The 23,370-nt window shown below is 50.4% G+C and overlaps 1 protein-coding gene across 50 annotated transcripts in view; it reads right to left on the reverse strand.

The window, feature by feature from the left end:
• Nucleotides 1–23,370, reverse strand: part of shot (dystonin-like protein short stop) — a 75,224-nt gene that overhangs the window by 18,674 nt on the left and 33,180 nt on the right. For 23 of the 50 annotated variants that reach the window (XR_004468606.1, XM_033377455.1, XM_033377457.1 and 20 more), the window contains 10 exons: nucleotides 22,433–23,346; nucleotides 22,000–22,368; nucleotides 20,837–21,755; nucleotides 19,952–20,582; nucleotides 19,661–19,796; nucleotides 18,528–18,611; nucleotides 17,630–17,851; nucleotides 12,473–12,603; nucleotides 2,060–12,407; nucleotides 17–163 (listed from right to left, as the gene is read on the reverse strand). Coding sequence is in view for 48 of the 50 variants with exons in the window: in XM_033377455.1 (XP_033233346.1) it covers nucleotides 17–163; nucleotides 2,060–12,407; nucleotides 12,473–12,603; nucleotides 17,630–17,851; nucleotides 18,528–18,611; nucleotides 19,661–19,796; nucleotides 19,952–20,582; nucleotides 20,837–21,755; nucleotides 22,000–22,368; nucleotides 22,433–23,346 (13,901 nt within the window). In the remaining 2 variants the exon portion in view is untranslated. Of the gene's footprint in view, nucleotides 1–16; nucleotides 164–772; nucleotides 1,711–2,059; nucleotides 12,408–12,472; nucleotides 12,604–12,740; nucleotides 12,951–17,629; nucleotides 17,852–18,527; nucleotides 18,612–19,660; nucleotides 19,797–19,951; nucleotides 20,583–20,836; nucleotides 21,756–21,999; nucleotides 22,369–22,432; nucleotides 23,347–23,370 lie in introns of those variants that run through there. The other 27 variants (XR_004468607.1, XM_033377475.1, XM_033377476.1 and 24 more) reach the window with 6 other exon arrangements.

The following is a 23,370-nucleotide window of genomic DNA, read 5'->3' on the forward strand; positions in this document are numbered from 1 at the left end:
TTCGGGATGCACTCACCTTGAGGGCATTGATCTGGTTGCGTAGCTCATCGATTTTCTCGCGAGGTCCTCCAACACTTGAGATTTTTTGTTCCACGGTAGTTACCCACTTGAGCAGATCGTTGACATTCTCCTCGCACATGTTGAACTTTTCGAATACTGCTTGCTGTATAGAGATATAGGGTACATGGCGGTTGGGAGGTAGAAAGATCATTAGAATATTGATAGAAATAATGATTCAAATTCTTAGCTCGATTTACGGGACGCTATATATTGGTTGGGGGTTCATTGATAGATATATAGATATGTATGTATATATATAAGTCGATAGATAAATGGAACACAAAATATATATAAAACACAAACATGAAAGCTGGAAGAACAATTTTGTTTTCTTTTTTTGGGAGCAGCCGAAAAGCAAAAGAGTCTTGGGGCAAAAGCGGTTTTAAAAAGCGTTAAACATAAACCATAAAATAATAATAATAATATAATAATAAAGACGCACAAACACCAAAGTTTACTAATACTACTACTTCTACTACTACTAGGAACAAGCACTAGTTGTGGAGGGGGGCTACTTTTAATAGGCACTAACTACGGTTTAATGGTTTTGGTTTTTGGTTTTGGGTTTTAGATTGGTTTTGTTTGTAGTTTTGTAGGTTTTCGGTTAGGGTTAATTTTGGTTTTTGCTTTATTTTCAAATAAAAAACTGAAAACGAAATAATATATAAAAAAATATATATGTATGTATGCTGAAAAATAGGTAGAAAAGTTGGCATTTAAACAAAATCAATGGATAAATAATTACAAAATTCTGGCCTAGTTGGGGGAATAGCTAAAGAATATTACCCCGTCCCAAAACAAAGAGCAAAAGATAGCTACTAAACACTCAGATTAGACTGTAATCCCAGACTAGATGGAAGGATAGCCACAGTCTGATCTGATTAGGGACCTACATTAAATATAAAGATACTCCCTAGGATAAAAATGGGGGATAGTAGAGTATAGAATATAGAAAAAGACGAGAGTATGGCTATGGGCAAACACATTTTAATAAAAAGATGCCGAATAGCTCTTTCCATTCTAGAGCTGCATTCTAGCAAAGAATACAATAACCAAGTTGTTGCATGGCGGGTCTCGTACCGCGCTGAGTCGATCCCAAGAATCCAATAACGAAATACAAAGTTTTTGGCGTGGCGCACAAAGCGTCGACCGAAAATTGAAATGGCTTTTGTCGTTTTTGCAATATCTTGGTATTTTATAGTCTTTGCTTGCAGAACTTTTAATCTTTGTCGTTACTCATCTTATTATTAGATTGTCTTTGGTATGGATATGGTTATGGCTATGGCTATGGGTACGGGATGGATTTGTGTGCGAGAGTTTGAGTGAAGAAAGTTGTATGCTAGTGTTATAGACAAGTTGATAGAATAGAGCAGTATATATATATATAGAGAGAGTATTGAATATTGATTGATTGAGTATGTTGTCTTATTGCCGACGTCATTTATGTTTGGAGGAGTATGAGACGACGCATTTCTTTCGCCCGAAAGTACGATTTATGGATGTATCTGATCTGTGGATGTATGTGATCTGCTGACATTTTATTCTGTGACCTGTGGCTGCTTAAAGCGTGAGAGCACAGCTCAGCGAAAAATACGATATATGTACGAGTATCGAGTATCGAGTATAGAACATAAAACTGAATGCCATGCGCTGCAATATAAGAGATTTGCAAAATAATATATAATAATAAATATGATTTGCACAACAAAGAAACTGTTCGAATGTTCAGTTGAAAGAAGCTTTCTCACATCTGTGTGGGTTAGTCTGATGAGGTATAGATTTAGATAGAGACAGCGCGCTGATCAAAATATATGTATCTTAATAAAATCAATACAATTTGTATTCGTAAAGTATACCAAAAAAAACATGCCACGAACAAAGCTTTAGATTTAGATTTAGAGTGAATTTTGCTGGTTCTGTAATTTCCGGGATCTCGATAGATCGGATTGTGATGGGAAATTGATTGGAAAATCATACGATTGACTGGACTTGGACTTACCCTCTGTTCAGCTGGCAGCAGCAGACCCTTCTCGGCAGCCCTAACCAGATCGATGTTCTGCTTGGGCTCTTGGGCATCGCTGATGGTCAGGCGGCCCGCGGTGGCATCGATCAGGCCGCTGCCAATGGCAGCCGCCAGTGGCAGGATGACCCCAGAGCTGGGATCTCGCACCACTGTCGAGGAGGGATCCACCAGACCCGAGGCAATGGCCTCGGCCAGCGTGAATTTCTTGCGTCGAATGATTTCGGGATGCATTTGGAAGGGATCGACCAGGCAGCCGTTTGTGGGATTGTACAGGTTGAAGGTGATGGCCTCTAGCAGACCAAACGACCGCTTGGGTGTGCAGATCAGGCCGCTCTCGTAGGCCTCCTGCAGGGTGCACAGCTTGGAGGTCTGTGTATTCAGCACATTGGCCTTGTTGGCATCCATGAGGCCCTTGCGGAAGGCCTCTGGCAGGCGCACTAGCTTCGCCTTGGCCAGATCCTTGACCAGGGCCGAATCGGGATCCACAATGCCCGCACTGGCGGCCTCCTTGAGCGTGTATACCCTGGGCGTCTCGATGACAGTCAGTGAATCGTTTGCGCTGTCATCGCTGTTGCTGCTACTGGTGGTAGATCCTCCGGCTGGCAAATAGCTCAGCATTCCGGTTGCCAAATCCAGGCTCTTGGACTCGGCCGCCTGGTCAAAGGTGACCGGCTCGCGTACATACACGATCAACGTGGGATCGAAGGCAAAGTAGAGGGCCTTGGGATCGACGAGCGTTCGCTTGGTGGTGTCGACGAGACCGCGCTCCTGGGCCACCCCGTACGGCAGGAATTTAAAGCTATCAAAATCGCGGACGAGCGCAGTCTTGGGATCGATTATATTGTACCGAATGGCCTCCTCGAGAGACATTTCGCGCGGCTTGCTGATAACAACGCTCACGGGCGTCTGGCCCAATAGTTCGACGCTGTCCTGACGACGGACAACCTCACTGCGGTCGGTGAGGGGACGAACAATGGTCACGAGTATACCGCGAGCGAATGCCACATCGTAGTTGTAGGCGGACTTCGATTTGGGGTCAAAAACGCGACCCTTGGATACATCGATGTCCCCGTTTTCGATGGCTTCGGTTAGAGGTAGCTCTTTGCCGGTGAGCTGGTTTTTGAACACAGTGCTCGCGGGATCTATAAACCCTGCATGGATGGCCTCGATGAGGTCGAGATATTCCCCCGTTGTGGGATCGCAGAATTTTCCCGTTTCGGGGCGATACAGCTGCTGGCGGAGCACTAGCTCGAGGCTCAGCAGACGACGGTTAGAAACGATGAGCCCCCGTGCCCGAGCTGTCTGCAGATCGAGCTCTTCGGAGCTGCCGAGATTATAGCAACCCCTCGAGTCGTCGATCAGCTGCTCCTTGATGGCATTGGCCAACCGCAGATACTTGCCGTTCGCGTGGTTCTTGACCAGGCTGGATGACAGGCTGACCACATCCTCCACGCAGGCCTCGTTCAGGTTCAGTTTGCGCCCGGTTACCGGATGCCGAACCTTACGGGTGGCCACGTCGTAGAAGCCCATGGACAGCAGTTCGTACAGCCCAAAGCCGGCGTTCTCAATGTCCACGATCAGGCCCAGGCTGAGAGCCTCCCCCAGAGGCACAAAATTATTGCTTTCCGGCTCCCTAAAGACCCCCTCCCTGCGGTTTATGATGCCCATCCGGCAGGTCTCGCTCAGGCTGTACAGCTGCTCTGTCTGTTCGTCAAAGTAGCACGGCAGATGGGGATTGATGACAAAACTGCGCATGCCCTCGAGCAGCGTGATCTGACGACCACTGCGGGGATCGCTCAGCTTGCCTGTTTTGTCGTCGAAGAGTCCCTGGTGTATGGCCCGCTGTAGACTGATGGGGGCATTTACGTCCATCAGAATGCCAATGTCGAAGGCGTGCTTGAGGGTCATGGTCTGGTTGTTGTACAGCAGCTTGGCGTTCTTAGCATCGATGATTCCCGCATCCTTGGCATGCGTCAGGTTGAGCTGCTTGTACAGCCCGGTCTTGAAGTCTCTGATCTGGACACTGTGCTCGTCCAGCAGATTGGTGTCGAGGGCCTCGGCAAAGTTCAGTTTTTCGCCGGACTTGGGGTCCACAAAGTGGCCGTCCACCTCGTCATAGACATTCTTCACGACGGCCTCAATGAGACGCAGCGGCTTCTTGGCCTCCACCAGGACACCCCTATCGAAGGCCTCCTTGAAGTCGATGGCATTGTCCTCGGCATCCCTCACGGTGCCCTGCTGGCTGTCCACGATCCCCCGCTCAGCGGCCAATCCAAAGGGAATGATCTGTCCGGCGACGTTGACGACCGTCGAATCGGGATCGAGTATACCCCTACGAATGGCACGTTCGGTTGTGAGCTTCTCCCTCGTGATGGTGTTGCTGAACTGGCCCGTCTTCGGGTCGTAGAGACCTCGGTAGACGGCGTCGGGGAGGCTGCGCTTGCGCTTGGCCGGTATGAGGATGCGATTCTCGAGGGCTTCGTGGAGCGACAGCTTGGTGGAGGCATACGGATTGATCACATAGCCCCCAATGGGATCCAGATAGCCCTTGGCTATGGCCTCGGTTATCGAAATAATCGACTCGGTCTTGGGATCGAGCAGCACCAGCTCATCGGGATTGATGAGCTTCTGGGCAATGGCAGACTTGAGGTCCACCTGCTTGTTGTCGTCGTCGATTGTGAAGGTGGCTGTCAAAGGATCGTAGAGACCACGCAGCAGGCAATCGACAAGCGACAGCGGCTTCTTGGTGCTGATCAGATAGCCCTTGACGAAGGCCTCGTCTAGGCTCATGTGGGGGGAGCTGAGGGTGCCGCGCACCGTGTCCAGTAGCCCCACCCTGGCTGCCTCCCTGCCCGCCACTATCCGGTCATGCTCGGCATCCTTGACCAGCGTCGTCTCTAGCTCCACAAAGCCCATCTCAATGGCCTGCTGCAGGAGTATCTCCTCACCAGTGACGGGATTCAGCACCTTGCCGGTGCTGGGCGTGTAGTATTCCCGCTGCAGCACTTCCGGCAGGCTCCATGTCACGCTGTCTGTCCTCAGCAGATGCTGTTCGAGGCCCAGGTCGAAGGGCACGAGCGTGTTGTTCTTGTTGTCCTTGATCTGACCGGTGGCCGGCAGGACTAGATCATCCTCTATGGCACAGTCCAGCTTCAGCTCCTTCTGGGTGACTGTGTCCACGATCAGAGAGATCTTTGGATCGACCAGACCTATTTCTATGGACTTTTGCACATCCACCTGGTTCTGACTCTCCGAGTCGAAGAGCTTGCCCGTCTCCGGGTCGTACAGACCCTTGCGGACGGCCGCCTCCAAGGAGATGGGCTTTCGTGCGCCGGGCACAAGGAAGCCCAACTGGAAGGCCTCCTCCATGGGGATCTCCTTGAGGGTCTGGATGTCTATCACCGTGCCCGACTGCATGTCGACCACCCCCAACTCGATTGCCATACGCAGGGGGATTACCTCGCCGCTAACTGGGTCGCGCACCGATATCGACTGGATGTCCAGCTTGCCACTGTTGATGGCCTCAACAATGGAGCAAGCCCGACCATCGTCCAGCACCACCTGGCCCGTCTCCGTGTCAATTGCCACGTTCTCGATTCCCGCGGGCCGCTGCTCCTCGGGATTTGAGCGGATGATCCACTGGCGGGCAATGCACTCGAAGAAGGGGATCTTCTTTCCTGTCTTCGGGTCGACCATGTGGCCGGTGTGCCTGTCCAGCAGTGGCCGCTCCAGAGCCGCCGTCAAAGTCTCGTACTTCCCCGTGCTGAAGTTCTTTACCAATATGCACTCGGGATTGAAGATGTTCATATCAAACACCAGACTCTGGAAGGATATCTTCTGGCCCGTGGATGGATCGATAAAGTACTGATTCTCGGGATCGTAAATGTTCAGTTCACTCAGCCTTTCGGCCGTCAGTTCGGTGTCCACGTCCACGAGGTAGGATATTTGCTGCAGCACAATAAGTTTCTCATCAATGATCTGCACCTCGTCCAGCGGACTCAGCTGCTCTTCCCGCAGCAGCGTGGCCACTGTTTCCGTTTGCTGCTCCCCGTCCACGATCACCTGGCACTCGTCGGGACTGATTAATTTCTGGGAAATGGCATCCCCAATGGCCAGTGTCTTGGGCACTTCCCGTTTAAGGCTTGTCTCCACTGAAGATTGAGTTGATGGTTCTTCTACAACATCGCGGGACTCATCATAGGGAGTACTCTCCGTCGAAGTCAAAGTGGAAGTGGTTGTCACTGTAGTCACTGTGGTTGTGGTGCTGCTCAGACTCTCGATCTCCTGGGGTTCTGTGGCCAGGGGTTCCTTCCCTGATCGGGATTGGGTGGATTCTGTGGTCAGTGCATCGACCAATGCCTTTCCAGCCAGCACAGGTGCACCCACAATGGCCAGAGCTCCCAATTTGGCTGCGTCCTTAACATTCTGAAGGATATTGCTGCCGCTAACTGGCTTCTTTTCGCTCTCAATGAAATCGACAACTGTTTGATGCTTATCCGTAGCCGTCGGAAGCTGAACAATTTTCTCTAGATCTCCCGGCTTTTGAGGTTTGTTGTCTTCACCGGTTGAGATAATGTTCGTGGTCACGGTTTCGGTTGTGTTTAGGAGTACCTCTTCCACAGGCTTCTCTTTGACAGTTTCTGTTACGACGACAATCTCCTCCTTCGGCAATGGCTCCTGTTGTTCCTCGCTGGTTGTTGTTGTTGTGGTAATCGTTGTCGTGGTTACTGTGGATTCCGTGATCGTTGGCTCTTCAACAGTTACAACTCTTTCTTCCACCACTACGCTTCTTGGTTGTTCAATGACAATCGCAGCAGATTCTTCCACAATTTCATTGGGTTTATCTACTTTAGTTGTCTCTGGGACGGATGGCTCTACCTCTTGTGCTTCCACAATCTTTTCTCGCTCCACAGTCACTTCTTTCTCAATTGTTGGTTGCTCTTCGACTGTTCTTACTGTGGTCGTAACAGTTGTCGTCACAGTTTGGGAGCTTGAAATGGGCTGCTCCTGAATTTCAGTTATACTTTCGATTACCTTCGTCTCAACTTCAGTGCGCGGTTCTGCGAAGGGAGCCAAAGGAGCTGTGAAAGGAGGCTCGAGGTCGGGTAGCACTTCCTTTGCAGCGGTCCTCGGTTTGGGCTCTGGCTTTTCAGATGGCTGTGGACTAGGTTCCTTTGTAGGTTCGGGAGTTGGTTTCTTCTTCTCTGGCTCTGGAGTTGGTTGCTTCTTCTCTGGCTCGGGAGTTGGTTGCTTCTTCTCTGGCTCGGGAGTTGTTTCTTTTTGGTTACCCTCTGGAGTTGGTTCTTTCTGTGTAAATTCTGGAGTGGCTTTCTTTTGATCTGTCTCGGCTACTGGCTGTGGCTTCGCAGTCAACTTCTCGGGAATTGCGTTCTTTGTTTCTGGATCAGAGTCCCTTGTTGTTACTGTGGTGACCGTTTCAGTTACTTTGATAAACTCCTCTGCCTTTGGCTCTTCCAAATCCTTTGCTTTGTCCGTCACTGGTTTCTCCGCCTGCTGGACAGTCTCCACTTCTTCCACCACAACTGGCTCCGGTTCACTGGTCGCTTCCGTGGTGGTCTTTGAGGTAGTTATGGTTGTGACGGTTGTAGTAGTCAGTGTGCTTGTGGTTTCGACAGCAGAATCGGATGAAGGAACCTCCACTTGGGGCAGCACCTTTGGCTTCTGCTCCTGCTGCTGCTGCTGCTCATTGGCTATGAAATTGGCAGTTGTGGTACTAATAAATGTCTCCGTTTCATTCAGAAGTCTATCTACATCACTTGGCACTGGGTGGGGCTGCTTTCGCTCCTGTTCAATGAAGTTATCTTGAGGTTGTTCTGGCTTATCTCTATTGGAATTTTTGGCATCCTCCGTGGGAGACTTCACAGACTTGATGAGACTCTTGACGCCGCTTACAATGGCCCCTCCCGCAAGGACGGGAGCTGCAATAACTCCCAGGGCACCAAGCTTGGCGGCATCCTTGACATTCTGCAGGGTTTTGGATGGTTCCTTTGTGTTTGTCTGGGGTGAAGGCACCTCTTTTGTGGACTTTGTGGTACTGACCACTTGCATCTCTTGCTTGTGGCTGTCGGAGCCGACGACAACTGTCTGTGTGCGCTCCTCCACGACCTCCACCGTCCGCTGGTCGCCGCTGCTGCTGCTGGTATCCTCGCCTACGGCTGCCTTTGTCTCGCGCGTTGTTAACTCCTCGCGCAGGATGCCCTGCTCCTTGGCCTCCTCGAGACTGCACAACTCGCCCGTGTTCACGTTTTGCACCTCGTTATTCGAGACGAGTACATAGCCCTGCATCAGTTCAATGGTCTTGGTGGTCACCGTGTGCACGGCTCGCACTGTCTCCATGATCTCGGTCTTAGCAATGGGCCGCTGGGTGACGACAAAGTCGGAGAGATGCTTCACCACGAGCTCACCGTTTTCCAGTGCCTGGCGCAGGGACAGACGCTCCCCAGTGGCGGGCACAGTCATTGTGTGGCTTGCCACATCGATTAGGCCTCGCTCCAGGGCAGCCACCACTTCGATAGCTTGTGGCTTCGGTGCGTATGGTATGGACATGATATAGTTCTCCTCGATAGCTTTCTTGAGGGGAACTGGCTTCAACCCGGCCACAGGGAACAGCACCACACCCTTTGTGGGCTCCACTAGACTCCGTTCCACGGCCACGGGGAATATCATGCCCACGGGCGGGATTTCCACCCTCCACTTCTGCTGATCGTAGCCGGCATCGAAGAGCTTCGCTTCGATGGCTTCGGTTAAGTTCAGGCGCTTGTTCTTGTAGCTGAATGTGGACTCATCCGCGTTTATTATACCCTTCTCGATGGCCTCCTCTAGGGTGCACTTTTCGGGCTTTTGCAGTCTCGATTGTGGGTCCAGCACTTCGCAGACAATCGCCTCTTGTATGCTGAGGGGATAGCCGCTCTCCGGGTGCACAATCGTCTGATTTTTCGAATCGATGAGACCCTGGGAGGCCAGCCTGGGCACGGACAGGCTCTTAGCCAGCGGCATAAGGATGTGATTGGTCTGCTCCGGGTCGATGATCTTCTGTTCAACAGCTTGTCGCAGATTCAGCACTCGGTTGCTCTGCGGATCGATGATTTGGCCACGTCGGCCATCGATCAGACCTGTGTTTAGGGCCTCGCTGATGTTGACCACCTCCCCCTGTGGGCTGGTAAAGTTCTTGGTGTCCTCGATTATACGGCACGTCTCCTCGTCAATGATGTTCTTGCGCATGGCATCCCTCGGCTTGAGTATGATCTTGCGCATTTTCTGCAGCACTACCACTTTGTCCTTCTCCTCGTGCACTGGCGATGGTTGGCTGTCAAAGGAGCGTTGATCCCTTGAGACAATACCCCGCTCGTAGGCCACCTCCACGGGTATCTGCTCGCCCGTGCGCGGATCAGTGACAAAGCGCACGGTTCGCAGGGCTCCCTCGGCGGCCACCAGTGGGGCACCGACCACGCTGAGGAGTCCCAGCCTGGTGGCGGTTATCAAATCCACGGGTTGGCCTTCTGCATTGAGTATAGTGGCCGTACGCGGATCGTAGATGGAGCGTGCAATCGCCTCGGTTACAGAAATCTCCTGCCTGGTGGTGGGATCGACAATCCTGATCAGCTGCTCATCGACCAGCCCCAAACGGGCCGCATCAAAGATGTTCTCCGTCTCCCCGGTCTGTGTGAAGATCACCAGAGCTGTGGATGGATCGTAGATGGCCCCAGGAGCAATTTGCAAGGGCTCGGGGGAGGCCAGCTCTCGCTGGCAGGTTTTGACCTCCAGAAACTTGGGAGGAGCATCCTTCAGAGGAGTGGACACCTCCAGCACATCCGGCATGTTGTTGACCCTCGTTATGCGCAGGATCGTCTTTTGATTCGATCCGCGCGTGGCAGGAACCGTCTCCAATACGATCTTGCCCTCGTCTATGGCACTGCGCATGCCAAGGACCTGTTGCCGACCGTTCGTGTAGTTTCCATAACTGTCCAGGATCTTCCGCTCGAAGGCGGACTTCACAGAGAGCTTGTCGCTGGGTGTGCTGGGATCCAGCACAGAGACCGACAGATTGTTGATGATCTGCTTGTCGATGCACTCCTCAAAGCTGACCAGGCGATCGGTGCCCTGGACATGGAACACACCAGTATCGGGATTGAACAGTCGCTGCTCGATGGCATCCTTGAGGCGCCATCCTCCAGGCGGCAGCTCCATTATCTGTCGCTCCGTTACGTTCTGCTCCTGCTGCATGTGGCTGCTGCTGCTCACCAGCTCTTGGGAGATGGGTATCTCCACGGATTTCTCCACGTACTTGGTGTGCGTTTGCTGGGTGTTCAGCTTGATGGGCTCTGCCTCGGGCAGGATCTGTTTGGTGACAATCGTGATGGTAGACTTGGTCTTCTTGCGGTTCGTTATCTCCGGCACTGTCTGATTGCTGTCGGGCACTAGCAGGCCGAAGTTGAGGGCCTGCTGCACCGAGTAGATATTCCCTGTCTTGGGGTCCTTGAACAGCTGTCTGTCCTCGTCGATGAAGCCCTGGCGCACTGCCTCCGTGAAAGTTAGCAGCACACTTTCGCCTACGGCTACTCCGACTCCTGGCTCCTGGGAACCCGCCCGGATCGTCACATACCGATTGATTGTCCGCGTCACCGTCTCCGTGGTCAGAGTTATGTTGAGCAGACTGCTCAGCAGGAGAGCCCCCTCGGGGGTAATGAACTTCCGCTCGATTGCGGTGTCCAAAGGCACTGTCTCCACCCCGTCCCCCGTCTTTGGGTCCAACAGGTAGCCCGTCTTCGGGTCGATCAGATTGTGATAGACCAGATCAAAGACGCTCAGCTCCTGGCCGCTGGCGTTGTGTACGCCAATCCCACGATTGAACATCTCGTAGACCTCCTGACGGACGAGACCCTCACCTACGGCCACCTCGAGTGGCACGCCCAGGCTTTCCTTGTCCTTCTCCCTACCTGCTGTCTCTAAGGCAAAGCCCGTGCTCTTGCGCCGCAGCAAATCGCGCGAGAGGGCCACATTAAAGCTAACATAGTCGTTGCTGCGCAGGTCCTTGAATCCGTCTATATCAAATATCGAACGCTGGGACACCGAGCTGATTAGGCCGCGTTCCACGGCATCGGGAATGGCGATTAGCTCGCCGGTCATAAAGTCGCGATACTTGACCTCCGCGGGCAGGACAATGCCATCCGCGATGGCCTCCTGCAGTGTGACCAGCTCACCCTTTCGCTTGGTGATGCACTTCAGTTGATTCCCGTCGAGCACACCGACCTCGATGGCCTGCATGATGCTTAGTTTTTCGCGGCGCATCGGACTCGTTATCTTTCCTGTCTGCCGGTCGAGCAGGTTCAGGTCGCAGATGTCTTTCAACGTGTAGGGTTTCACGATCAGCTGCCGGCTGCGCGCCTCGGAGAAGGTGAGCTTCTCCTTGGTCACCTCGTTCACGTACCGACCCGTTTTCGCGTTCAGCACGCCCGACTGCAGGGCTTCCTGTAGTGTAATCTTGACGTCCCGCTTCGCGTCCACCACTTCGCGCACGCTCGCATCGATTAGCTGATTGGCAATGGCCGAGTCCAGCCGGAACTTGTCGCCGGAGTTGCGGTCCGCTATCCAGCCGGCGGCATCGACCAGCCCGTGGGCAATGGCATCGCTGAGGCAGAGCGCATTCGACTTGATTGTCACCGACTCGTGCCGGATGAGGTAGCCGCGCTCGTAGGCCTCCGCCAGGCTGATGGTCTGCCCCGACTTGACCCGGTACAGGCCTGTCTTGGTGTCCACACTCCCCGCGGAAATGGCGTCGGCAATATTACAGGGATTCTCGGGCGATCCTGCCGCCTCCGTCGTTACTACGCTGTTTACCTTGATGCGCTTCTCGGCCGTCTCGTAGCCGGACTCAGCCTCGCTGATCTCGCGCTGTATCACCTCGAGCAGCGACAGCTCCCTTCCGCTGGGATCGCGTCCTGCTCCAGGCTGAAGCAGCTGCCTGGCCAGCTGCGAATCGATCAGTCCCTGTTCGGCGGCCTGTTCCAGGGTTATCCGACGATCGCCCACCAGCATCTCGCCGGTGCGCACATCCAGGATCCGCAGCTGAATGGCCTCCCCAATGGTTAGAATACGGCCCGTGCGGGGGTCGCGTATACCGGCAATATCCAACACGGAGTTGCCGCCTGGGAACTGCTGGGAACGCTTCAGCGTACGGATCTCATTGAACTGGATCTGCGTTCCAATTGGGGAGGCATTCGCCAACTCCTGACTAGCGGGATCCAAGTTGTCGCTGCTGTAGATGCTCTTCGAGGAGCTTTTCGTTGTCTTCGTTGAGCTGAATCTGAGTCGGAGACAGGGAGAGCAATTAGCAGGGATTGGTTTCCTTTAGCGGATAGATTTACTCACTGTGTGGTGCTGTAGGTGGTCGTGTAGAGATCCTCCGGGCGTGCAGCATGGCCATCGCCAGTTGGCACGCTGCCCGCACTGAAGTCAACCCTAAAGGTCTTGAGCGGTTTCTGTAGACTCTCAGCGTATTGCTAGACCGCAAACGAAATGAATTTAGGTTAGGATTACTTATAGGAAAGCAGGGACGGGGTCAAGAATGGAATCGTTGGAAGCTTTTGCGGAGCTTGGGCGGAGTTCGGAGCGGGAGTGGGTGGATGGAGAGCATTACCTGAAACTCGAACGCAAAGTCGTAGTCACTTTCCTCTGCCACTTTGACAGTTGTAGTTTTGATTTGGGTTTGGCTTTTGCTTTGGGCTTTGGTCGCCTTGCGACCCGATCTATGCTGGGGCATGTCTAGGGCTTTGCTTTTCGATCGATTCAGTTCGACAAAGTCATAGTCAGCCACTTGATTGGGCAAGTTTGGGGCTTCTTGAATGCTCTGCACGAGATTGAATTTGGTGACAGAAACAATTAGAGATTTACTTTATACGATTTACGATACGATACGATACGAGTGTCGGGGGCACAGCGCGTTCACTTTTGAAGTCTGTCGAGAGTCGCAAACTGGGAATGTTGTTTGTTTATGGCATGCGTTAATGTCTTTTTTCGCTCTTGTTGATATGATACGGCCTGTCAGATAAGTGCCAGGCGATAAAGCAAACCTAAGAGTTGCGTTTCTGCTTTGTTTGGGGCAGCAGCCGAGTCTTCCGCTTTAAAAACAAAGTTCCGAGGCACCATCAGGCTTGATGTTTGTTGTTCATCCATTTGCCGGATTAGGCACTTCCTACATCCCTTTCGCACCCCCCAAAAGCACATGCACACATATTTTAGCACTAATATCAGCCCCGACCTAAGCAGACAAAAAGCACAGTACACAACAAAAAAACACAAAGCCGAAACCCAAAGCCTTTATGAAAATAGAAATGACGCTATGGAGCCCGCAGTGGGCATATGTTTGTGGAACTTGGGAGCAGTGCAACAAACAAAAAGGCAACCCCTAATCGGAGAGACTCTAGTACCAAGAGTCTCGTCATTCACACGACATGTATAATGTTTTTCTAGTCGAACAGACGAGATGCACCTTGTATGTATGTTTTTTTTTAATATTCTGAAATGGTGCGGTTTTGTTGGAAGAAGAGGGCAGAGCAGGGAATGGCAGGGCAAGGTCAGGGTGCCCGAGTACTCGAGTGCTCGTTCTGTAAATAGTGAAAGAGTGCACACATATTTTTTGTATATGAATCTGAATTATAAACGGGTGATTACCCCGGGAAAGAGTTCTTTTTTGTTGTGTGGAGTATCCACAGCACATCTTTATCTTTTTATCTTTATGTTCCATTCTATAGACACTCTGCGCTGTGATTCAATGTCTGACATATGGCCCGAGAGTCGTAACTTCATTTAGGATTGCACTGACGTCACTCATTCTCAGAATCAGTTGCCAGATGAAGTCATTTTGAAAGGAGGGGATACTACTTGCCTCTTGGTAGAGTGATCAATGTTCTCGATTTGCATCTTGATTCGAAAAATACGAGTATGCGGCTGCTGCTCCCGCTGCCAGCCCACAAGGTTGCCCTAGAGTTGGTCAAAAAGCAACAAATAAATTATAATTAACAAAAACACGCACACACACCGAGACACACACATATGTAGTAAATATACGAGTACGAGCACAATGATGTCATCAGAGGCGATTATTTGATTTGAAATGAAACAAGTTTTTGTCGAGCGCCCGCACAACAAACCGCAAAAAGTGAAACTAAATAATAATCAGAGATGTTGAGAGCGTTTTTCATAAGTAGATTAAGAAGCTACTTGGCCCAAATCGAATGCATAGAGTCGGGGATGCGCTTGACACTGATAACATGACTAATACGCCACGTTGTGCCGGCGTTCAACCAAGGGAGAACTTACGAGAACCAGAGGCATAGACAGAGAGAGAGAGAGAGAGAGAGAGAGCTTTGCAGCATGCAGCAATCTGCCTGCAATGAGACCTCGCCTCTGCCACTAAAACAACAAACAAAAAAGAGCACAAAAAACGAAAATAGGCGCCTGGCCCCGTCTAGTGGGGACAAAGACCCAACAGAACGAACGCTCCCTTTCATTTCTAATTTATTGGGCACTGAAATATGTTAGAATGCCGCTAAAAATATATATTGAGGAATAAAACAAACGACGACAGCCGAAACAGCTATGGCCACAGCCGCGTTTAATCGATAAAAGATGGAAGGAAGGAAAAGTGCAGGAAGAGGCCAATGAAATCAAACAGAGAAAAATGGGGTATCGCCATCGCAATCCACTCCAATATGCCAGTGTTTTGTATTTCCAGGTAAACCAAAACATGGAAACGATCGCTCTCTCCCCTGTCTGATGGACTGCACCTCCATAGATAAGATTAACGCCGCAGCCCTGACACAGTCGATCTCAGGCGTTGATAGGAAGCAATAATTCATACATTCATTATTCACTAAATAGTATTTCTGATAATTTCACATTTTTGGCTTGTCTTCAATTTTAGCAGCAGCTGATAATGGTCGGAATTTAGTGCTTTATGCAATTTTTAACGATTCAAAAATCGCACGCGAGTCATGGCATCAACTCTTTTTATTGTTATTTCCTTGTGTGTGTGTAATTTGTTGTGTGTTTTTCTTTTTTTAGGGTCTTTTGTATTTTCATTAACGCCAAATACAAAACAAAAATCAACATTCCCTCTCTTGCGACATGCTCAAGGCTATATTAATAATGTATTTCTTTTATTTTCATTTTCACACTTTCGAGAGTGTTTCGGTCTGTTCTGTTCTGTTCGGTTCGGTTCTGAGTTTCTATTCGAGTTCTACAGAGAGTGACGTGACTTCATTTTGGGCCACTTTATACGCAATGTAGAACTCTTTTGCTTCGAAATGAGTACGTGGGTTGGCGGCAGTAAATTTAAATTTCTATTAAAAAAATAAAAGCGGGCCATGCGACGCGATTCGCGTTCAATTGAAGAAGCGGCACGGACACGGCCACAGACACACTTTCTATACGGCCGTAGTATGTGACATCATGTGGCCCATGCGGCGTATGAGCAATGTCCGGCCTTTCTCTTATTTATTCTTTTCGCACATAATTACACGCTTGTTTTACAATTCAATTTTCACAGTACGATTATACGCCTTGCAACTATCCGGCCGGGCAACCTTTGAGGTTGTTCTGTGCCCCTTTGTCGGGGTTTCGTTTGCCGTTTGCCGCACACACACACACGACTCACGAAGAAGCGTTGCGTCGTTACACAACCACGTCGCTTTCGGAACTGAATGGGGCTGCTAGAGCACAGTGGGGCTGAGGCCCATCGCATGGCGAGTGGAGAGCGAGCTTTTGGTGGGAGCACAGCCAGAGAGCGCCAGAGTGCGCGACAGTTGAGAGAGAGACAGAGAGAGCTTGCAAATGCCGGCTAGGATTCCTCAGCTGTTGCGCCAAAATGATAAACAAGTCGTTTACAAAACAGGGGTTAGGGGGTTATCTTTCTCTGGCAAGGGTTAAGCGTATAGAGAGGGGCCAGGGAGAGGGAGAGGGCCGGTGTTGGGCTCCAATTTAAAGTCGAAAACAATATACGGAAGTCAGAAGAACAAAATTCTTTGAGATATTATTTCAAAGAGAAGCGCCAAACCAGTTTGACAACCATCTAACCTTCAAATAGAAAAAAAAAAAAAAAAAAACGTAACATTCGAGTATATACACAAATATATTCATTCACTCTAGTTAAGCCAGCAGCCCGCCCATGCTATGCATATCAAGTTAAGCCGAAAGTCGAAGGCAATGTTGGTAATGGAGTCAGTCGTAGAGGTACACAATGATGTCACTCCTAAAATCTGGCCTCGGTACGAAGGCAACGCCTCTGAAAGTCTGCCGAAGATTCCCAAGCTACCATTTGGCACACATTGAATCACTTAAAAAAATTAATCACAGATCGGAAAAGAAAGATAAATGGCAGTTATATCTACATTAGCGGTGTGCACGCAAATATTCTAGCTGTTTTCGTTACATCTATCTTTCTTTTCACCATCGAATTACCATCCGGCCATTATGTCTCGCTCACACCGCCAGGGGGCTCACACTGAACGAGAGAGAGCGGCCATGGAAATCGCTTTCTTCTATTTAAGTACAAGTAAGAGTTGATTGAACCCATATTTACATTGTAAGATCATCAGAAATCGATCCCAGGCAAATATTTGAGCAGCTTGCGAAAACATTCTCCCCCGAAAACCAGTTACCAAACTTATGGTCAAAATAGCTGCCTAAGTCGATCTTTTAATTGAGAATCTCTTGGATCGTTCAGGCCAAACCCGTTGTCAAGAGTTGACAGATCGAATCGCTATGGCGACAAAGACGTTGATGACGTGCCACTGGCAATGAGTTTTGGCTATAGGTATGGCTATCGGGTATCGGCTATATAGGAACCGCAGACTCATTAATATTTATAGAATTCAGCGGCGTCATTCTTAATTTGAAATCTGTCTCCCATTTGCCTAATTGGCCAGCCACATGACAATGGCTATTTTCATGGTTTCATGGAGCTACTCCTGATGCAATATTTATTTTTATATCCCAAACTTTGTACAAATTACTGCATCAATTCGCTCGCATCAGCAGAGCAGACAAACAACAGTCACGAACAGGAGAACAAAAAATAGTTTAAAATTTTTATAAATTAATCAAGCCGTGATTTATGGCGGCAACATTTCAAGCATTTGACACTCGGTGGTGCGGTGGCTCATTGACGGAATGTTTGGACAATTCGACGTGACTCGATGTGATGTCATTATTGTGTCTCTCCCGTTCTGAAGGTTAATTTAATAATAGTCGAAGCAGATACAGCTACAGATACAGAAACATATGGGAGAAAACTGAGAGACGGGGGTCGTTTTTGCATTTGAAAACTCTCGACTGTAGAAAACGAAAGCGAGAGCGAAACAAGATTTGCTGAACTTGAACCTGGAATTATGACTCTGACAGGTCTAGGCCTGGCCTTTGCCCAAGTACAAATAGACTCTGACGTCAGTCCATTCCACTCCATCCGATCCGATCCGCAAATATCCATCGATTGAGTGGGGAAAGGGGGGTGGGGCTACAACTACTCACCAGACCATCGCTGCCGTTGACTTCGATGGCGGTCTTCAGCCGCTGCGACAGTTGTTCCAGCAACCTGTCGTATTTCGTATTGAGATTGTCCAAACGCTGGCTGTAATACTGTGTGGCACCCGGATCGCTGTCCGCCGGCCGCAGGTCACGACGTGGCGGCGAGAACGATGGACGTGCCTCCAGCAGCCAATCCACAAAGCGTAGGCATTTACTGTCGTAGATCTATCGGTGGCATTCCCGATCCGATCCGATGGTTGATTGGATGGTTGGTTGGTTGTTGGGTTTTTTGGTTAATTATCGGTTAAATGTTAGTAATGTTTGTGTGTTAAACAATTGGTTTTGTTGCTGTTGTTGTTGTTGTTTTCAAGGGGATTGAGGGTGGATATATTTAGTGCTTTTTATTTTATTGATTAATCAATACGACATTACTTTTTGGTATAAAAATTGCTTTTTAATTGTTTTGTTTGGTAAGTTTTAATGTTTGTTTGGTTTGTTGTTTGTTGGTCAATATCTGTTGTTTTCTGTTGTTTCCCAAGTGTTATTGACGCACCTTCTACCCACAAAAGAACTAAAATTTGAGCCTGGTCGGAGGCTCAAAGTGTTTAAAAAGCATTAAATATATAGGAAAAAGGACAGTTGATAGAGAGAGGGGTCGGCTAAGAGTTTTGTTTTTGTCGTTCGAAACATTCACAATCACTCGAATCACAATCATACCAAAGAGTTGGCGCTCTGCCACACAACACTGACCTATCGCAACCCAATCGATAGACAGATCTCTGGTGGATATACTCGCAGATCTATCCCACGTCCAAGTCTCAGAGATCTGCCATCCTGGGCAGCCGATACTGGATTACGATAAGTCAGATCACACACACAGGACAGGCATACAAATTTTTACCTTAGCTTCGCGTATCAGTCGTCCTCCAGCCACGTTGACGTTTTCGATTTTTGGTTTTCGTTCGATTGCAGCTCCAAGCAGTTTCTATATATGGGGTTCGAAGGGGGTTTTTTGTTTGTTTGTTTGGACAACAAATGTTTGGTATTTGTTTCAGGATATTTCAGTTGGTTGATCATTCATTGTGTGTTTTGTTTTTGTTTTGGTTTATAGTGTGTGATAATATTTTTGGATTGGTTGTGTGAAATATTTTTTTTTTGTGAAAATACATAAAAAATTAGACAAAAATACATATACAATTAGTTTTCAACTACAAATACGATATAATAGTGGGTGATATATATTTATGTAGATATGGCATCGATATAGGTATAGGTATGTATAGGTGCAGCTTACGGGTATAGGGCAGACAAACTACAGACAGAAATATACAGACACACGAATAAAAAGTAGTATAATTCCAAAAAACTACCAACACAAATTTGGTATCAATTTACAGAGTGTGGAGGGGTCGGTCGCCACGTATATGGCACTGGTTGTTGTCGTGTGTAGGAGGTGGTGGCCAGAGTTTGGCCACATTTGGATTTGATCTGTTCTTGTATATGTACAAATGTTCGAATGTGCGTGTGTGGGGGGAGCAGGGTGTATACTTGTGTGGGTGGCAGAGACTGGTGTCTCCTGCTGTTGGATTAGACAAAAGAACTACTGCAAGAGATACGGAGTACGGACAAGGGACACTTGAGGAGATCGTTAAACAAGTGAACAAGTGTAAATGGAAATGGGAGTACAAATACAAAACAAGAATACTTTTACATTTAGAATACTGTATCGTGTCCAACACCAACGGGTTTCAGCCCCCCAAGGGGGAGCAACAATTGATAGCAAATCTACTTTTGGACAGGGTTCGGGAGTGGCACTACGAATTCCATTTACAGCTACATATATCTATATATATATATATATACTTTGTGTTGCCCCGAGGCAGGATCAGGGATCAGCACAGGGCTAATCCAGCTACTAACTGTTTAAACTGTACAGGGGGATCTAAGGATCTCTCGATCTCTCATCAGATATGAATACTATCCAAAATGATAATTGCATTGATCACGGGGCATGGATCGGGTATGTGTACTCACGTCTAGTTCGTAGGCCGAAGTGGCCGTGGGCATGGCGGACAGACGCTCTGTGGTGCCATCCACCCATGATTCCTCGACTTGCACGCTCGATTGGAGATTCTTCATCAGCCCAATGGCCGTCTCGCATGAGCGCATTCTGTAAAAGGGAGTGCGAACAATCGATGGTGTTAGATGTTAGAAACAGGTCCCACATCCATCCCTGAGCACAAATGAAGCGGAGACGATCGCTCTCTCGCTTGCAGGTGGCCTGGGATTGGGAATGGGACTGGCACTGGCACTGGCACTACATACCTCTCGCCCAGCTGATTGCAGACAGCACTCCAGCGCGTGTTCAGACGCTCCACGTTCGAATGCAGACGCTTCAGATCGCCCAGCACCTTGGTGGGCACACCCATGCGTCCCAGCTGATCGGCAGCATCGTTCATCTTGTCCATCTGCGGCTGCTGCTGGGTAATGATGTCCTGCATTTGGGTCAATTGCTTGAACACCTGCTGCAGGCCCTCGGCCGTAGAGGGCAGATCATGGTGCCTGGCCAGCTCGTTCTCCAGCTCGGAAATGACATGTTCGTTATCCTCGAGTCCGGCCAACGAGGCCTCCAGCAGCTTCAATCGATCCTTGTGCAGGCCGCTCTGCGTGTTCAGCTCCTTCCAGAGCTCCATCAGATTGTCCAGCGACTTCTTCAGCACGGGCGTCTTCAAGGCAATCGTGCGGAATGTCTCCTGCAGATGCTTCAGCTCCGGCTCGAGCAAATGCAACCTTCGCTCATAGTCGCCATGGATCTCGAGCACATGCTCCAGAGAGTCCAGATCGCGCGGCAATGGAGCGAGTATTATCTGATCCAGCTCCCGAGCCATATCCTCCAGCTTGCCCTTGATGGCAATGCACTCCTCGGTGAAGATGCGGCTGGCCTGCTTGCTCTCCTCTGCAAATAGGTAGCGAAATACAAACATTAATTTCCATTTTGGGCGGAATCCCAGGAGGAATACCCCTCGTTTTGGCACTCGCGAACAGCTTCTTCATGGCTGACTAGACTAAACAAGACTAAGACGAGTTTCAGCCTCAGGCCTCTTACGGGCAGGTCATTCAATTCAATTAGCTTTCATCAATTAACTACTATGCCAGCCAGTTGGACAGCTGGCAAACGCCAGCAATTGAATGGCTGTCGCCCACACTCACCTTCGGCGCGAGCACGCTTCTCGAACTCATCGAACAATCGATTGACCTCGTCCATTTCACGTCGCAGGCGTCGTAGCTGCGGGTCATTGGGATCGCCCTCGCTGAGCAATTTGTCCGCATCGTCGTTTAGGGCACGCCTGATGGCCGTGCGCTGTTCGGGGCCCATGGCCAGGAACTGGTCAAAGTCCCAGCCCTTCACTACGCGAATGGTGGCGAATATCATGTTCTGGCGCAGACGCAGATGCTTCTTCTGCCACAGGGCCACGGAACGATCGAAGAGACGCTTCAGTCGCTCGGCTGCATCGATGGCCTCCTGGTCGGGCGGCGGCAGAAGCAGACAGGCACCGGGTATGGAACCCTCCTGGCCCTTGGCCGTCCTCACGCGCCACTTGACACGTCCCGAGTTGTCCAGTAGGGTCACCGTCTCGCCCTTTTCGATCTGCAGCTGTCCCTGCTGCTTGTAGGCGCAGATGGCCTGCACGGGTCCCTGTCGGTTCACCGGCTGGCGGCGCTTGTTCAGCGGCACAATTGTCTGGGCGCGACGCTGCAGTGTGGCCACTGTTTCGCCGAAACTGTTCAGCTCCTCGCGCAGGTCCTGCATGCCTCGCAGCAGCGTCTCACCCTGATCCAGGCCGAAGTCGGACTGCGAGAACTTGCTGTTGAGTATCTCGTCACGCTTGGCCAGCCACTGTTCGGCGTCCTTGATCTCGCCAAAGAACTGATGGTACTCGGTGGCATGCTTCAGGTGCACCTCCAGGCAGAGAGTCAGCTGCAGCAGCCAGGCCCACTGCTGTTGCAGGGCCGTCAGATGGGCCTCCACGCACTTGGAGGCCGGATGCTGCTGATTGAGCAGGGCCTCCCCTCGGTCCAAGATGGTGGCAAAGTGCATCTCACGCTTCTCCAGTTCGGACATAAGGTTCTGGATGAAAAAACAATCAGTGTCTGGTGAGTGATGGAATAAAATAGGGTCGAAACAGAAGTGCACTTGGTTGGAGTTGCTTTTCGGATGAATTTCATGTAATTTCATTGAATTTTTAAACCAATTGTGATCTTACCTCGTCGCCATTACCAAATGCACGCTTGCAGAAACAGAATAGAAGCACAACACTCATATGAAACTAGCTCTAAGGTGAACTCTGAGGAGTCCTAGCCCCGCCACTTACCTCATAGTATCTGTGCACGGAGGGCAGATCGAGTTGTTTGTCCGCCCAGTCACGCGTGATCTCCACCTGCTCCTTCTCGTTGAGCCACTGGAGCTCTGCCGAGGCCTGGCCCAGGAAGTGCTGCAGCGAGTCCAGATCGGACAGCCGCTTCGTCGAGGTGCTCAGGAGCTCCGCGTAGACCTTTTGCAGCTGATTGAGCCGCTGCTGGTAGAGATTGAGCTCGTCGCCGGTGAACTTTGTCTGCTGGCGCTCGTCGTTGAGTATTTTCGAGTGGAATTGATCGATGATCTTGTGCTCGTGCTGCTGACGATCCAGTTCCTCCTTGACCGATGGCAGATCGCTGCCATAGTCAGCGGCCAGCAGTTGTTTCTATGGATAAAGAGTAGGAGCTTGTAAGACTGTCAGATTATGCCACAAGAAGTTTTCTACTCACCAGCTTGTTCTGGCACCATTCTATGTGATCCTGCAGATCACGGAAATGGGGATTCGTGTCGATCTGACGGGACTCGACAACCATGCGCGTTTGACGCGTGACGGTCGTCTCGTGGACGGGATACTTCAAACCGGACAGCTTCTGTACCAAGTTCGTGTGGAAATTGGTGCGCAGTTGAGCCCAGCGTTGGTGCAGTTTGTTGACCTTCTTATGCAGCTCGCTCACGTGGGGATAGCGGCCCTCGTTGAGCACGTGGCAGTCCTGGTTCATGTCTTGTATGGGCTCCTCCAGATGCCGGATCTCCGTCTCAAGGGATTCCACAATGCTCTTGGCATCTACGGGATGCAGCCGCTCGATGCGACGACCCTCTTCCACGATCCGGGTCTCCAGATCTGTTAGCTTTTGGTCCACATGCTTGATCTCGCGCTGCACCTTGTCTGCGAGGCGCTGCAGCCGCTCCAAGCGCTCGATCTCCTGCTGCAGTATGACCTCGCGGTCCTGCAAGGCAGTATTCATGCGATACCAAGCCTTCTCGATGGCATCCGGCCGCAGTTCGGCCTCCACATCGACCTCGCCCACCGTCTCAAAGTACCGTTCCAGCTCCTTGTAGATCTGAATGAGCTTTGACTTTTCGCGCTTGCGGGCGCTCACCTCCTCGCTGCGGAAGCGCTGCAGATCGCTCAGCAGACGCTTCATCTCGATGAGCGTGGGCGGGAAGGAGCGCTCCTGCAGGTAGGCGGTCTTCTCACGGCACCAGTAGATGAACTGCTGGGCCAAGTCGCGGTACTCGTGCACCCGACGTTGTGACTCCATGTCGAACAACGGATGGATCGAAGGCGGCTCCGGGAACACATCGTACAGCGACGATATGTACGTGATCAGAGACTTCTCATCCGGCTCGTTGGTGTCGACATCTGGGAAAGATAGTTGGGGATTAG

The sequence above is a fragment of the Drosophila pseudoobscura genome, chromosome 3 (assembly GCF_009870125.1).
Source record: "Drosophila pseudoobscura strain MV-25-SWS-2005 chromosome 3, UCI_Dpse_MV25, whole genome shotgun sequence".
Classification (NCBI taxonomy): Eukaryota; Metazoa; Arthropoda; class Insecta; order Diptera; family Drosophilidae; genus Drosophila; species Drosophila pseudoobscura.